The sequence below is a fragment of the Larimichthys crocea genome, chromosome VIII (assembly GCF_000972845.2).
Source record: "Larimichthys crocea isolate SSNF chromosome VIII, L_crocea_2.0, whole genome shotgun sequence".
Classification (NCBI taxonomy): domain Eukaryota; kingdom Metazoa; phylum Chordata; class Actinopteri; family Sciaenidae; genus Larimichthys; species Larimichthys crocea.
The window spans coordinates 33,453,608-33,469,638 of NC_040018.1; the positions used below are offsets into that span (position 1 = coordinate 33,453,608).

The 16,031-nt window shown below is 44.7% G+C and overlaps 3 protein-coding genes across 4 annotated transcripts; 2 read left to right on the forward strand and 1 right to left on the reverse strand.

The window, feature by feature from the left end:
- The first annotated feature begins 337 nt into the window (after window positions 1–337).
- Window positions 338–3,170, forward strand: LOC104935752 (G2/mitotic-specific cyclin-B2-like). Of its 2 annotated transcripts, none has more exons than XM_027281896.1 (8): window positions 338–498; window positions 661–762; window positions 1,640–1,918; window positions 1,994–2,152; window positions 2,222–2,458; window positions 2,539–2,679; window positions 2,761–2,871; window positions 2,950–3,165. In XM_027281896.1, exons 1-8 carry the CDS (start codon window positions 472–474, stop codon window positions 3,058–3,060), a joined length of 1,167 nt encoding a protein of 388 aa, XP_027137697.1. In that variant the 5' UTR covers window positions 338–471; the 3' UTR covers window positions 3,061–3,165. The 2 variants fall into 2 exon arrangements, with proteins under 2 accessions (XP_027137697.1, XP_027137696.1); XM_027281895.1 differs by having other exon boundaries at window positions 345–498; window positions 658–762; window positions 2,950–3,170.
- Window positions 3,171–4,185: 1,015 nt separating this feature from the next.
- Window positions 4,186–7,201, reverse strand: crybgx (crystallin beta gamma X). Its single transcript, XM_027281899.1, has 6 exons — window positions 7,148–7,201; window positions 6,725–6,773; window positions 5,624–5,745; window positions 5,400–5,535; window positions 5,180–5,319; window positions 4,186–4,364 (listed from the first exon to the last, which is right to left on the reverse strand). The coding sequence occupies exons 1-6, from the start codon at window positions 7,189–7,191 to the stop codon at window positions 4,232–4,234; spliced, it is 624 nt and encodes a 207-aa protein (XP_027137700.1). The 5' UTR covers window positions 7,192–7,201; the 3' UTR covers window positions 4,186–4,231.
- A 1,965-nt stretch (window positions 7,202–9,166) lies between these two features.
- lctla (lactase-like a) lies at window positions 9,167–15,839 on the forward strand. Its single transcript, XM_019276168.2, has 14 exons — window positions 9,167–9,262; window positions 9,781–9,931; window positions 10,015–10,175; window positions 10,518–10,605; window positions 10,912–11,021; window positions 11,103–11,231; window positions 11,314–11,409; window positions 12,419–12,473; window positions 12,574–12,735; window positions 12,868–13,142; window positions 13,471–13,597; window positions 13,696–13,895; window positions 13,975–14,038; window positions 15,410–15,839. Exons 2-14 carry the CDS (start codon window positions 9,805–9,807, stop codon window positions 15,523–15,525), a joined length of 1,710 nt encoding a protein of 569 aa, XP_019131713.1. The 5' UTR covers window positions 9,167–9,262; window positions 9,781–9,804; the 3' UTR covers window positions 15,526–15,839.
- The last annotated feature ends 192 nt before the right edge of the window (window positions 15,840–16,031 follow it).

Here is a 16,031-nt window from a genome sequence, read left to right on the forward strand (position 1 = left end):
TCTGACATAAACACATTTAAATAACTGATGCAGCTGGAAACGTTTGTCATTAATTAAGAGGCACTAATTGGTGACACGTCATTGGTCCAGAGCAAGCCACAGACTGCGCATGCGTGTTAGAAAAACAAGATATATTATTACTAAATATAAAATAAAATCAGGATTATTTGAATAATTGACTTTAATATGAAGAATAATTATAATAATTTAATTTTTAAAGTCCTTTCACCTCACGCTGTCAGCCAATGGGCTGGTGGAGTGGGCGGATACAAAGTTCGGTAGTAGCCAATCAGCAGCCTCGGTTCAAACGCAGCGTCCAATCAGATTGGACGGAGCGCTATTTGAAAGCAGCTGCTCTCCGTGTTGTTTACCTGCAGCAGTCGGTGTTTCACGGTAACTCGTCGGTCGCTTCGTCGCTGGTCGGTGGATAAATCTCTCGTGTCACAGTTTGACCTCTCTGTCACGTGCAACATGTCGTCTGTGGAGGCTCGCGCTGCGGTGAGTACATGACGTCACGTTTAGCCGTTAGCTCCGTTAGCTCGTAGCATGTTAGCTCTCTGCTGTTTGTTCGGATAAATAAATTAATTAAATGTGTAAATAAATAAATTAAATATGTAAATGTTCCGAGTCTGTGAGCTTCGTGTCCGTCTCTGTCAGCAGCTTCCCGCCGCAGAGAACCCGCTGAAGATGGTTAAAAGCACCGCGGCAGGTCTGAGGAGAGCCGCTCTGGGAGAGATCACCAACTGTGCTGGAGCCGGACAGGTAACCTCTGCACAACCTTTATACAACCTCCACACAACCTGTACACAGCCAGGTAACCTCTGCACAACCTATATACAACCTATACACAATCTTTATACAACCTACACACAACCTTTATACAACCTGCACACAACATATACACCAGGTAACCTCCACACAACCTTTATACAACCTGTACGCAACATATACACCAGGTAACCTCCACACAACCTATACGCAACGTCCATGCAACCTGTACACAATCTGTACACAACAAGGTAACCTCCACACAACCTTTATACAACCTATATACAACCTATACACAACAAGGTAACCTCCACACAACCTTTATACAACCTATACACAACGTCCACACAACCTATACACAGCCAGGTAACCTCCACACAACCTTTATACAACCTGTACACAAGGTAACCTCCACACAACCTTTATACAACCTATACACAACGTCCACACAACCTATACACAGCCAGGTAACCTCCACACAACCTTTATACAACCTGTACACAACGTCCACACAATCTATACACAAGGTAACCTCCACACAACGTATACACAACCTATACACAATGTCCACACAACCTGCGCACAACCTATACACAACGTCCACACAACCTATTCACAACGTAACATGCATACAACCTATACACAAGGTAACGTCCACACAACGTGCACACAACATCCACACAACCTGTGCACAACGTCCACACAACCTATACACAACGTGCACACAAAGAGACGACCACACAACATGAAGGTAACAGACAACCACAGAACTAACACACACTCTCACTCACACACACACTCACCTGAAGCTATGACACACCTGCATCATGTAGCCAAAAGTATGTGGACACCTTTTGTCTCGTCTCCTCAGAGGCCGGGTCGAGGCAAAGCGTCCTCCAAACCATCGTGTGTCCAGAAGTCCAAACCCGCCGCGGTTCTGCCGGCCGTCCGGGTCCAAGCCGCTGCAGATCGTCTCCCTCCAGTTTCAGAGGAGTCAGCTGACGTGTCCATGAAGGACGAGGACGAGCTGTGCCAGGCGTTCTCTGAGGCGCTGCTCACCGTGCAGGACGTGGACGAGGACGACGCGGACCTGCCTCAGCTCTGCTCACAATACGTCAAAGACATCTACAGTTACCTGCACGTCCTGGAGGTAGTTCACTCGCTCCGTCCCTCAGACTGTCTCTGTCGTCCCGCACGGCGTCTTCATCGCGGTGTGTCTCCACAGGTGCAGCAGGCCGTACGAGCAAACTACATGCAGGGTTACGAGATCACCGAGCGCATGCGAGCTCTGCTGATCGACTGGCTGGTCCAGGTCCACTCCAGGTTCCAGCTGCTGCAGGAGACTCTGTACCTCACAGTTGCCGTCCTGGATCGGTTCCTCCAGGTAAGAACCGTCTGAGCGGTCTCTGTTTCTGGTTTCCGAGCCGCGTGCCGACCGTCCTCTGTGCTGCAGGTCCAGCCGGTCTCTCGCAGGAAGCTGCAGCTCGTCGGCGTGACGGCCATGCTGGTGGCCTGTAAATACGAGGAGATGTACGCTCCGGAGGTCGGAGACTTCGCCTACATCACGGACAACGCCTTCACCAAGTCCCAGATTCTGGAGATGGAGCAGGTGGTTCTGAGGACCCTGAACTTTGAGCTGGGACGGCCTCTTCCTCTGCACTTCCTCAGACGAGCCTCCAAGGTGGCCAGTGTGAGTGTCTGCTCCGGTCTCTGTTCACGACCTCAACGTTTAAATGTGTCCAGAGTTCTTCAAAGTTCTGTTTGTCTCAGTCTGACGTGGAGCGCCACACGCTGGCCAAGTACCTGATGGAGCTGACCCTCCTCGACTACGACATGGTTCACTACCGGCCCTCTGAGGTCGCCGCCGCCTCGCTGTGTCTGTCCCAGCTGCTGCTGGACGAGCTGCCGTGGGTGAGTTTGTCGGCCCGGCGGGTCGTCGGCTGTGATTCGTCTCTTTAGCGGCGCCGTTAATGGTCTCGGGTCTTGTCTCAGTCTCCCACACAGCAGCACTACTCGACCTACGACGAGGCCCACCTGAAGCCGATCATGCAGCACATCGCCAAGAACGTGGTGACGGCGAACGACGCCAAGTCCAAGTTCCAGGTGAACTGACGACTAAGAACAGGAGAGCTTTAATTCAGAGCTGAACTCAAACTCAACTGTAACTTTGTTCCTCTGCAGGCCGTGAAGACGAAGTACTCGAGCAGCAAGCTGATGAAGATCAGCCTCATTCCTCAGCTCAAGTCTGCGACCATCAGGAACATGGCGGCCGCTCTGCTCGACAAACCCTGAGGAGCTCTATAACGTTTCATCAGGACGTCTCACTTGCACTTTATTTTTTTTTTACACAGGCTGTGGAGAATCTTCTAGTTTTTAATAAAAGTTTTTAATTTCTAATCCGAGCTTCGTGGTTTGTTCAGAATCTTTGCACCTTCAACCGAGTCAATCAAACCTGAGTCAGCGGTTTGTGACCGTCCATGAAGAACTTTCTGAAGTCTGGATTTTTAAATCTCAAGTGTTTCTGATCTCGTCTACCTCAAGGCTGAGTCAAGGGCCTTACTTTGTTTGAAACTTGTCTTCAAATGTTCTGCTTTAGTTTTTACTTTGTCAATAGATCGTGCATGTCAATGCTTGTTTAAATCTTGAACTTTTCTGATGTTACTAAAGCAAAATAAAATGTTAGCTCTGCTTGTGTTTTAAAAATTTATTGTACGTTGTGTGAACTGACATGGCTGTACGAGGCCTGACTCATGTTCTCAGGTTTGACTCTGGTGGGCTTGACGGTTCTGACAATAGACTTTAAGGTTCCTACAAGTTGAAAGTTTTATCCAAACCAGACTAAAACTCTGGAACTCTGAGCAACTGATTTTACAAAATGCTACAGTGAGACAGTCCAGTAAAGCAAACGTGAGCTCAAGACCTCAGGTTGGTGATCGATGAAGCTACAGAGATGGATTGTGTGAGCGTGCTGATAACATCCATGTGGACTCACAGTTCAAGTTACTGCATCGCCTTCAGATATCAGAAGATGGACCTGTCGGCTTTGTATATGAGGTTTGTGGCTTTAAACGCTGCATGGACCCGTGTGCATGTTCAGGTAGCTTTGTTTATGTCAGATGTAGATTATCTAATATTCTGGAAGGTGTTTCATAGACTCTGAATGCTAAAGGTTTTCTTGTCTGTACTATATTTAGTTTTTTATCGCATCATGCTTATTAACTATGGCTGTGCTAAATGTTTGGAGATGCTTTGTTAGAGGTTGAAGTGTGAATAAGTCATGACATAATTAATAAAGATGTTTATGACTGTGATGGATCTTTGAATCAAAGAAACAAAATGAAACTTTTCAATTTAAAGGACTCCAAACAAACATTTAGTCTTTTTTTTACAGTTTATTATTGAAAGTTTAAGCTGACATGTTTGTGTGTGTGATGAAGTCTGCTCTCAGATCAGTGCCGGGTGTTCAGTTGAAGCGGACTCTGCGCATGGAGCCCACCGTGTTGTTCTGGCTGCCCCAGTCAGAGAAGTTGTTGTAGTCACGTTTCTCCAGGATGTAGTGAGGTCCTCTGTAGTTTGGCTCCTGGTACACAACCCAACTACACACACACACACACACACAGACAGAGGAGGGTTAGAGCAGTGTTTGCTGCACTCTGTTAGTGACAATGCTCCAGGCTTGTTGTGTGTCCTCACTGATTATAGATATTTGATCAGTGTCTGTGCTGATAAACCAGAAACGTTCAGTGAGAAGGAGAGAGCAAGGTGAGGTGATGAGCACACCTGTTCCCGGTTAACCAATCACTCATGTTGGACCGGGCGGAGAAACACTGACACCCAGACGGCAGCCAGAGAACAGCTCGGGTTATTGTTCTTGTGTAACGCTTGGCGAGCTGACGTCAAATACAAAAAACGTCACAAGCTGCATCTGTCTCGGTGCTCGAGGCAGCAGATCAGATCTGCTTTGAATCAGGCGGTCCTCGATTCAAGACAAAAATAAAGATGTGAGTCCTCAGAGACATTTTAAAGAAAACGAATCACCGGTTTATCCTGATAATCGACTAATTCAACAAACATGCCAAACACACGCACACCTGAATCTACGAGAGTCGAAACAATGAGTTTGAGGTTTTGACCTTTGACCCGGTCTAACCTGCTCTCAACTGGACCATGAACCATCTTCTGAATTCAGTGTCACCACGAGGTTCATTTAGCAGTTGTTCTGGAGCTTTTGGTCATGTCTCAGTCTTCATCAGCAGATGGAGTTACACCATCAGCTGCTCACTAAGAATCAACTTTAACAATGCAACAACGACTGATCGAGAACTCCAGAACAGACCTGATCCAGGGGTCAATCATCATGGATTGATTTACTGGGAGCGGCGGTGACCCGGTGGGGTTGTGTTGTACTTACGCTCCTCCGAGCACGCGGATGGAGGCGGCTCTGTTGAGGCTGTAGCGGCTCATCAGGTTGGGGATGTCGTCCTGGATCTCCATCTTCTTACCGGAGAAGCCGGTTCTCTCGAACAGCTGAGCTTTGGCGGTGTTGTTGTCCTGACGGTCACATGAGCAGAGTGAGTGCATGGAAAGCAGTGTTACTGTGACCTGTGTGTGTCTGTGTGTTCATGTCTCACCTGTTTGACAGCACGGACGGAGGAGATCCTGTCCATCTGAGCGCACCACCTGTCGTAGCAGTTGTACTCTCCGCGCTCGTTCATGTCCCACAGGTACTGACGGCCGCGGAAGTTCTCGTGCTCATAACCGACCCATCTTTAAAAGCAGGAGAAGGAGAACGATGTGAGAGCTGCAGACTTTGTCCCTGACCTGTCGTCTACTTTAGGTCGTGGTGTACACTTACGCTCCGCTCTCCACCTGCACGGAGTTACATCTCTCTGGGAAGTTCTTGTCACTGAGCCTGACGCAGTCAGAACTCAGGTCCACTCGCCGGCCGGCGAAGTTCCGCTGCTCGAAAAGGGTCACCTGAGGACGGAGACGGAGACACACAGGAAAAATGACGAACATGTGACAGAACTTTAACACAAGTGCCACAAACTGCAGTTCCTCTAAACATGTTTACAGCCTGGTACAAAAAACAGTTTTGGTCTCTGTAGCTAATTTCCCCGTTCATGACAACTGTACTGAGGGTGAATTTATATACAACTCACCTGTTCACATTATATTAAGGCTTAAAGTTATGCAGGATTAAGAGCGGGGACGCTTTGACTGACAGGTGGGCGTCGTCACAGGTGACTTGTTTGAGGAACCACCAGTGATTTTAAAGAGTCACATGTTGTAAACTTTTAGTAGAGCACAGTAACTTTCTCACGACATAACTTCCTCTCAGTTTATATAAATAAGACGATGAGTTTTAGAGCCGGGCTCTGCTCCCCCATCAATCCTCTGCGTGTTTGCACATGCGTGTACAAACTTTTTATTGTATCGTCTGTAGAGACGTTCGATGTCAGGGCTGATAATGGGAATTTTATATTATTATGTATTATTCAGACAATGACATGAAATTAGATAAATTATGAATCATCTGCCAATAATATAAATCATAAACACTTGGTAGGTTTTATGTTCTGTGAAGAGCGGCTCTTTGTTTTTGGTTAAATTAGAGCTATGAATATTAAATCATTCATCTTTGCTCACTAACCAGAACCAGAATCAGAAATACTTTAATAATCCCAGGGGGAAATTATTATTATTATTATATCACTACTATTACTCACGTTTTTTAAACTTTCTTTAAAAACATAAAAATATCATAGAAACTACATTTACACATCACTCATTGTTTGCTGGGTGCCTCAAAATAACAAACATCGACTTTTAAGACGTATTATAGTAAAAACAGTCAACAACAGTCACATTTCAGCCTCAGAGAGTCGATACAAAACATCTACATTTTCAATCAGGGACCTCAAACATGCAAAGTAACTCCAACTATTGGACTCACCCTCCCAGTGGACCCGTAGAAGGCACGTTGGAGCACAGACCCCAGCTTGCTGTAGATATAGAAGCATTTTTAATGAATTCAACCTCAAACAGACGACAGAGCAATCACAGAGAAACTTTAGAAGCAAACGATGGCGTGTGGACGTGAACGTTTGTCTGTGACGGATTGTTTCTGATTTCAAAGTGTCGTCATGCTTCAGTTTTTCCAATTAAAACCTGAAACATTCAGTATCGTGTGCGTCCTATCACTCCTCAGGTGATTTTGGGGACACTGGTGTTCACAGAGAGCATGAGAACCAGCAGGAGGTGGCACGTGGAGCCACCTCTGCCCAGGATGGAGGGGGTGGGCGTGGGACAGGGTGGGGTCCTGACTCTGCTGACCTCCCCTCCACCCTCGGTGGGTGCACGGCGCTCTCAAACATACCTGGTTTGTTGGGCTAATCCTGAGACCTTAGTAAAGATGTTCATGTCAGCTCTGCGACGCAACAAGAAAGGCCCTTAAATAGAGCAAGGTGAGGTGAGCCGACAGGTACTAGAAAGCTCAGAGTGGCTCTGTGACGCCATTGATATGCTAAACACACACACACACACACACACACACACACACACACACACACACACACACGCACACACACACACATCATCTGCAAACACTGCAACCGCATGCAGAACACACACACAAAAAAAAACATACATGCATTTGAAATAGACGTGTGCATGCAGATATACAGAGTTTGTGCACACACACACACACACACACACACACACACACACACACTAACATGTAAACGTGAGAGTGCAGTGCCAACACTTTTTACTTTGAACAATTCAGCATTTTTTCTCTGTAAACAATGCAGCTTTATGATAATGGATGCATTCATGCTTTGTGCAGGACTGTATTCACCCAGGAGGTCGTGACCCTGACGGATGGGGGGCGGCAGGTGGAGGGTGGAGGAGGGTGGAGGGCTGCACTGACTCAGTCTATGAGTCTGCGTGAACCTGAATGTGCAGATTACAACGCTCAATCGGTTGAAATCTTTGTGATGTGACGTCGCTTTTTAAGAGAAACATTCAAGAACTTTCAAAGCAAAGAAAAGCCTCCGTGGACACACACATCTCAGTATGTTAAAGGTCCAGTGTGTAGAATTTAGCTGCATCTAGTGGACTAATCGCTGCATTGCAACCTCCTCACATCACCTCCACCTTTCCAGTGTAAAGGAGAGTGTTAGTTTGTCTGTAGAAACACAGTGTTTCACTGTAGATATAAAAGGAGAATTAAAAAGCAACAAAAAGGTTCTCATTTTAGGTGATTATAGATCCATGAAAACATACTTATGAATATTATATTCCATGTTTACACACTGCACCTTTAACTTTGTTTATTTCATCAGCTGTCCATGTTAACTTTGTTTTTATCATGATTCTTTAAAGTTTGCATATTTCTAACCTTGAAAACTCAACAGCAAACCTTTGAGACTGTATTTACATATCTGTGTGACTGTTTGATGAAATGTTCTTTGAGTTTTTATTTAAAGGTTTCTCAGTGGGCTCCATCATGAATTCCAGGGTGCACACAGTGAATAAACGTTTTCAGTAACAGACTCACAATATTACGTCAATAAAGTATATCAGTGTGATAAAATAAAAAAGAAATAATGTTATTTGTTAAATTACTTTGTATTATATTACATACATATATTATTTTCTGCAGGGGGCTGGAGCTGATCCCAGCTGTCACTGTGGAAGAGGTGGGGTACACCCATCACAGGCCGTAATGCTGCAAGCTCCTCAAGTTATGCAGAGTTATGGACGCTTTGACTGACAGATGGTGTGTTTGAGCACCTCAGGTCCGCCGATAATCCTGAAGAAACTTGGCGGCCAGAGCCTCCGACACGGAGTTTCAGTCACGGATACACTGTCCGTTCTTTATACTGTCTCATTTTTTAATTTCAGCTCAGTGCAGCATTACCACAAGGCATCAGAAGTCCTCTCTGATGTTCATTAACAAAATAATCTCTATATATACTGTAGATTTTAAACCGCACATTTGCAGGGCTGCTGTATTGGATCCTGTCACTGTCGCTGTGCTTGCATTTGTTTCTGGAATGGTTCATCTGTTGGTGTCTGCTGGTGGTTTCCTGTTAATAAACACACAGTTTGTTCTCCGTGAATATTTCCTGTTGTTATAAAATAAACATGATGAAGCCGTGGTCGAGTGTTACGAGACTCTCTGACATTAACTTTGCTTACAGTGACAAACTCTCCACTTTTTTCCAAAAGATCTGTTTGCCCCAGCAAATTCACGCTCACACTTCACTGACTTCAAATGGGGCGGTATTCAGAGTGTGTGTGGACGGGGGCTGGTGGTCTGATGAATAGCAGAAAATGTCCTGGATGCTTCACTCTGTTTTGTTTTTGTAACGCTGGCAGCGAACCTGCCCGTGACACCGGGGGAGCGTTAACCACATCCAGAAGCTTTGGGACGTTTCTTGCACTTTGGAGCAGTTTCCATCGGAGACAAATGCAGGACGGGGAGCAGGTCAGACATCTATATGTGGTTCTGAGTGAGGCGGCCGGGGCTGAGCAAAGGGACGCGTGTAGGGAGAGAAACAGCACAGCATTTGGAAAGGAGGATTCACATTTATTAGATCTTTTATCCACGTTTACTTATTCATCTTTTCATCTTCTGCATCGCTGACAGACTTGAGATGTCGCTCATCCTGACTGTGCTGGACAAGTTGGCTTACTTTCTGTCTCTGATAGCGTTTTGTGTCAGTGTGTCTTATAGCTGGAGGAAATGATGATGATGATGATGATGACTGGCTGTTTTTTCACTGGATATTTAACAAATGATGCTGAGGTTTGGGGGTTGAGTTAGGACGGTTTGAGTCTCAAACCTGCGGACACCTGACGTGAGTTTGACTTCTACATATCTGTGTCTGACTTATGTAGCTCAGGGCAGACTAACAGGAGAGGGAGATGCCTGCATATCACCATCAGCACCTGACACCATAATATCTGTGAGATCAGGTTCAAAACTGCTCATCGTACTTTTAGGTGTGACTGAGGACAGAGATCACGATGCTGCAGCGGTCCATCCTGAGGCCGTACTATGTGCTCGCACTGGTGCTGTGTGCGTCAGCCAACGACGACTTTGACTGGACGAAGAACGAAAAAACATCTTTCTATTACGGCACCTTCCCGACTGGTACGACACCCCGAGGTCATCAAAGTAAACGCTGCAGTCGTCTGCAAAGTGTCGAACTTCGTCTGCTTTGTGTTCGTCTGCAGGTTTCTCCTGGGGAGCTGGCAGCTCTGCCTATCAGACTGAAGGAGCTTGGAACACAGATGGCAAAGGAATGAGCATCTGGGACGCCTTCGCCCACAAAAAGGGGAAAATATTCTCAAATGAAAGTGGAGACTCCTCGTGTGAGGGCTACTACAAGTTCAAGGTGAGACGTCGAAGAAATCATAGCACCTGCCCAGGAAAGAAGAGGTCGATAACAGCTGATAAAGTCGAAATACCAACCATTCACCAACCGCCATTCAATCAAATGCAAATATTTTAGATGTCTTATGCATCATTTTAGAAACTTTTGGTATCTCTGGCAACTTACACTAGAATTTAAAAAGGTTATTCTCTCTCTCTACTGATGAGCAGATCCCACGCTCATGTCTGTATTGTCGATATTAGGCTACAGAAAAAAACAGACGTAAAGATGCAGCAATCTTTTTCCTCTTTCGTCTTGACCACTAAAAGGATTTACAAAATGATTCTGATGTTTGTTCTGAAGGACGACATTACTTTGATGAAGGACATGAAGTTCAATCATTATCGTTTCTCCATCTCCTGGCCGAGGATTTTACCAAGCGGACTGAAAAGTAAGCACATACTTCACCTCTGTCGTTCTTTACCATATTGTTTTATCTGAATTATTTATTTTGCTATTGAAGTCAGTGTCCTAATTGTAAATCACCAATTTAAAATTTTAATTTGCTGCGTCAGGATTTTTAAACGTGAGGATTTGCTGCTTTTCCTCGTTCAATACTTTTGGGTTTTGGAAAGAAATTGCAAAGTGAACTCTCTTTTTTGGGAAATGTTAAAGATCAAATATATTAACAATTCATAAAAACTGTAAATATATTTATGGTATATTGCATGAAGGTTAATATTGAACTCTCTTTCAGGTGAACACATCAACGAGAAAGGAATCAAATATTACGATGACCTGATTAACATGCTGCTGGAGAACAAGATCACCCCCATTGTTACGTTGTACCACTGGGATTTACCTCAGGTGAGCACCAGACTGACGAAACCTTTTGTCTGTGCTGATTGGACGATACACGTGGATACTAACGTGGTTTCACCCCTTCAGGTCTTGCAGGAAAAGTACGGCGGCTGGCAGAACGCCAGCATGGTGAACTACTTCAACGACTTCGCCAGCTTGTGCTTTGAAAGGTTTGGAAACAGAGTGAAGTACTGGATCACGTTCAACAATCCCTGGGTACGTCCGAGAAGTTGCGTGTTCACTGACGTGTGAAGAGATGTTTGAGTGTTGTATCACAGAGTGTTTGTTGTGTTTTCAGTCCATCGCTGTGGAGGGATTTGAAACAGGAGAACATGCACCCGGGCTGAAGCTGAAGGGAACGGGAGCTTACAAAGCTGCCCACAACATCATCAAGGTACGACTCGAGATGATGGATTGTGTTCAGTTTAATGTCGTTCCGTAACAGGGTCAACCACGTCCCCTTGTAGTTATATTTATATACTACATTTACAAAGAGAAGCTCAAGGAGAAACCTTCAAGAAGAAGAAGTGCCTCTACACTGAGTTCATGTTCCGCCTGACACGAGTTCATGCAGATTTATAACGTGACATGAATGACAAATATATTTAGATAGAAGGAGCTAGAGAACATATTAGCTGAATCAGTTTAGGACGAGAGATTTTCAAGTGATTTCTGCAGACAGAATCGAGAACTGATAATCTGCAATGGTAAATACGTTTTGTTTGAAATGTGACGCTGCCTGAATGACAATTTTTATCAATATAATCAGGAAACATTTGAAGGGAAATGTGTGTATTAAATTAGTTTTCCTTCCAGAGTCAGCCAAAGCACGTTTAATGTCTTCAAACTTTGTGAGAGAAGAATATTTTGAACGTGTAATCTCATAAGAGTTCCTTGAATCTAGTTTTACTATCTAGACGCGACCTGTTTGTGACGCTACAGATGTTACATAGTTGATTGATTTTCATTGGACAGTGCTACAGATGTCCCCGAGCAAACGACTGACACATTTCTAAAGCCTTAAATAGACTAGAACACACCGTCACTGAACACCTTGCATCAAAACAGCCACCCCTATAATTTTCCATGTACAGTCCACACACAGGTGGAGGACAGATGTCCATGCACATCCATCCACGGGTGCGCAGGTGCATCGCTCTGCAGATTTATAGACTCTCTGCGCCTGGAAGACTCAGTTAAAAGTTCTTCAGTCCATTAATTAAGATGTAAACAACGTTAAAGACACGCTACAGCGTGACACATCCTGTGTGGTAGGGGCAGTGCTTGCTTAAAAACTAAACTACCGTTACATCAGTGACTACAGTAGAAATCAGTCTTGGGTGTCATTGTGTCTTTGTGTGTTTGTAATAAACTTAAAATAAATCTTCCCGTCTTTGAAACAGGCACATGCTAAAGTTTGGCACACGTATGACATGAAGTGGCGAGGCAAACAGAAAGGTAAAAAGAGAAACTAACGGCACAGTTTTGATTTGATTTTGGCATTTTTTGTGACTTAAGATTCACAAATAAAGACGCTGAAGTTTCTGTGCGTGTCCAGGACTGATTGGGATCTCGCTAACGGCTGACTGGGGGGAACCCGTGGACATCACCAACCAGAGGGACATCGAAGCAGCAGAGAGATACATCCAGTTCTACATGGGATGGTTTGCTACTCCCCTCTTCAATGGAGACTACCCTCAGGTTATGAAAGATTACATCGGTACGTCACGGTCAAACACAACCCTTCATATGATATCTTAGGAAGTCATTGGTTTAAGCGCTCGTTGGTTATGAACCTTCACGTGTCTGCAGACGTTTTTCATTACAACATGTGTTAAACTTTCACCTTCAGGCAGGAAGAGTGGCCAGCAGGGCCTGGGAGCTTCTCGGCTGCCCGTCTTCTCGCCTCAGGAGAAGAGTTACGTCAAGGGAACCTGCGATTTTTTGGGCCTCGGACATTTCACTACGCGCTACGTCACCACGAAGAATTACCCAGCAGGCGTCGGAGACAGCTACTTCGCAGATCGTGACCTTGCTGAGCTGGTTGACCCGCAATGGCCCGATCCTGGCTCGGAATGGCTCTACTCTGTTCCCTGGGGCTTCAGACGCTTGTTGAACTTTGTGAAGGTACGCAACAAAATCTGAAGAAAGTCTAGATACCAGCTGTGATAAGAATAACGGCTTGTAAATGTTTACCAGCCACTGCAAAAAAAACAAAAAACTTTCTCTCTTTTACATTTGTTTGTAACTAAACTTTAATTCAATTTGTTCATGTTGTATTAACGTAGCACCATCCACCAGCCAAAAGATGATAAATGTATGTAAGCTCTGTAGTTTTAACAAAAATACATGAGAGTAGTATCCATCTTCTCTCCTAACTCTCTCCAAGAAAGTCTGAGATATATAGCACAAGTAAATATAAGTACATAATGCTGTGATCGCCTCTCCGTAACAGACCCAGTACGGGAACCCCATGATATACGTGACGGAGAATGGCGTGTCCGAGAAAACGCTCTGCACCGACCTGTGTGATGACTGGAGGGTGAAGTACTTCAAAGACTACATCAACGAAATGCTCAAAGGTGAGAAGAAGTTCTGCTCTACTACGTTACTGTCTGCTTCAGATTTTACACGACTAACGGAGAGAAACGTGTTCGTTCTTTGTGTTTTTCTGTCACAGCGATCAAAGACGGAGTCAACGTGAAGGGCTACACCGCGTGGTCTTTCCTGGACAACTTTGAGTGGGATGAAGGATTCTCCGAGAGGTTCGGCCTCTACTACGTGGACTTCAGGAACAAAAACAAACCGCGCTACCCGAAGGCCTCTGTCCAGTTCTACAAACGCATCATCAGCTCTAACGGCTTTCCCAATCAGAGAGAGGTAAACTCTTAAAAAAGACTCCACGTTAAACATCCCGGAGCAGAACGTGTTGTTTGACGGGTTTATCGGATCTTTGCAGGTGGAGAGTTGGAAGAGGAAAGCCGTAGAGACTTGCTCCTCCAGTAACCAGCTCCTGGCTGCAGGTCAGTACACATTAAAGCGGGTTAGAAGTGTAGACGGTGGAAAGCTAGGTGGGGCCAAACAAAGGAAAATTCTGTCTCCAGCTTGTTGATCCGCTCTCTAACGGGGTCTTTCTTTGTTTTGCCCCTCCAGCTAGAAGAAAATCCCAGGGAGGTCAGGAACATGCAGGAAGGCAAAAGGCTTGGCCAGTGCATGATGAAGTTTAGGTACAAAGGTTGATCTGTTTCTGAACGTTTTATGTTACTTTATACTTCACGACACATTGATTAAACCGATAAAGAAATAAATGGCAACATCTTTCTACATAAAGGAACATATCTTATAAGGTTTATAATCCAGTTTTTGTAATAGGAGTTCATTTCCAATGCTTGAACTTGTCAAATTATTGATAACAAGAGCTCCGTGGTTGCAGATGCCAAATAACAGCAACGTTGAAATCCAGCTGGGAATGTTCGTTGCGTGTCTTTCTCCCTTTTACGAGAATTGAATAAGGAGGACTGGATTCAAAGTATCAAAGTTTAAGTTGGATTTATTATTCTTGTACAAGAAGGAGCGTTTAACAGTTTAACAGTGCAACACACAAAGATGGTTACAGAGAAAAGGCTCCTCGAGGAGCTCTAACTGTTGGTTCTTATACATTATTTTTAAATGGGCTGTCTCGGACACCTCCCACCTGATACAGATAATATCATAACATGCTCAGTAATGAGCATTATGTTTCATATCCACATGGTACTCCCCTAGTCTGTCTCGCCTAACCTTGTACTACTGATTTATAATTATCTCTGCCAGCCTCAGTAAATCACAGGCCGAATAAAGAAAGTGCACGAGACAGGATACACACCAACACTGAGTTAAAACATCTGAACCCCAGTATGATCCTCATTCATTTCCAATGCTTGAACTTGTCAAATTATTGACAACAAGAGCCAAACAGCAACGTTGTTGGTTCAAATCCAGCTTGGAATGTTTGTTGCGTGTCTTTCTTCTCATGTTTCCTGTGTCTGAAGACAAAAATGTTTAAAACGACCACGAGCTGTGGCTGAAAACAAGTTAAACCTGTCAGTCAAAGCGTCCACGCTCTTAACCCTGCATAACTTTAAGCCTTAATATAATGTGAACAGGTGAGTTGTATATAAATTCACCCTCAGTACAGTTGTCATGAACGGGGAAATTAGCTACAGAGACCAAAACTGTTTTTTGTACCAGGCTGTAAACATGTTTATTTCTGCTGTGAAGTTGGACATTTGGACATGGGGACTTATGGAGACTGACTCACTTCTGGAGCCAGCCTCAAGTGGACGTTAGAGGAACTGCGGGAGCCTCTGGTACTGAGCTCACGTCACGTTAACACTTCCCTCCGTGTGTTTCAGATCCGCTGATCGGCCACATGGAGATGGTCACAGAGATCGTCGTTCCCACCGTGTGCACGCTCTGCATCCTCCTCAGCGCGGTGTTCCTCATGTTCCTGCTGCGTGGACGCCTCTGAAAACACACACACACACACACACACACACACACACACACACACACACACAGAAATGAATCTGACAGTGACTTTAAAGCTGTAGAACTCCTCCTGTTGGTTTCACTGTCCTGCTGTTTGTTTTAAATAACCCGTCACAAGAGTTCAAGCTTGACTTTCTTCATCCTTTGAGAACCTGGTCTTGTGTTTGGGTTTCTGGAGTGTTCTGTGCAGAGAGGAGCTGCTGAGGTAAAGTGTTGTTCTCTCTGTGATCATGAGCTTCATTAAACACGTTTTTAATTGATGATTGATGAGTGATTCATTTCAACAGGAAGAGGCGGAGCTGCGACAAAACTCACAGGAACACTGTTTCCTGTGCAGTGTTTTCACCTTCAAATTAAAAGCCCTGGAACTTTTATTGTAGTGAATCTTTTTAAAACAAACCTCAAAACATTTCAAATTTCATCTTGCTCTTCACATTTCTGGTGAATCTTTTTCATATTTTTTTTTGGTCAGATTTGATCCTTCAT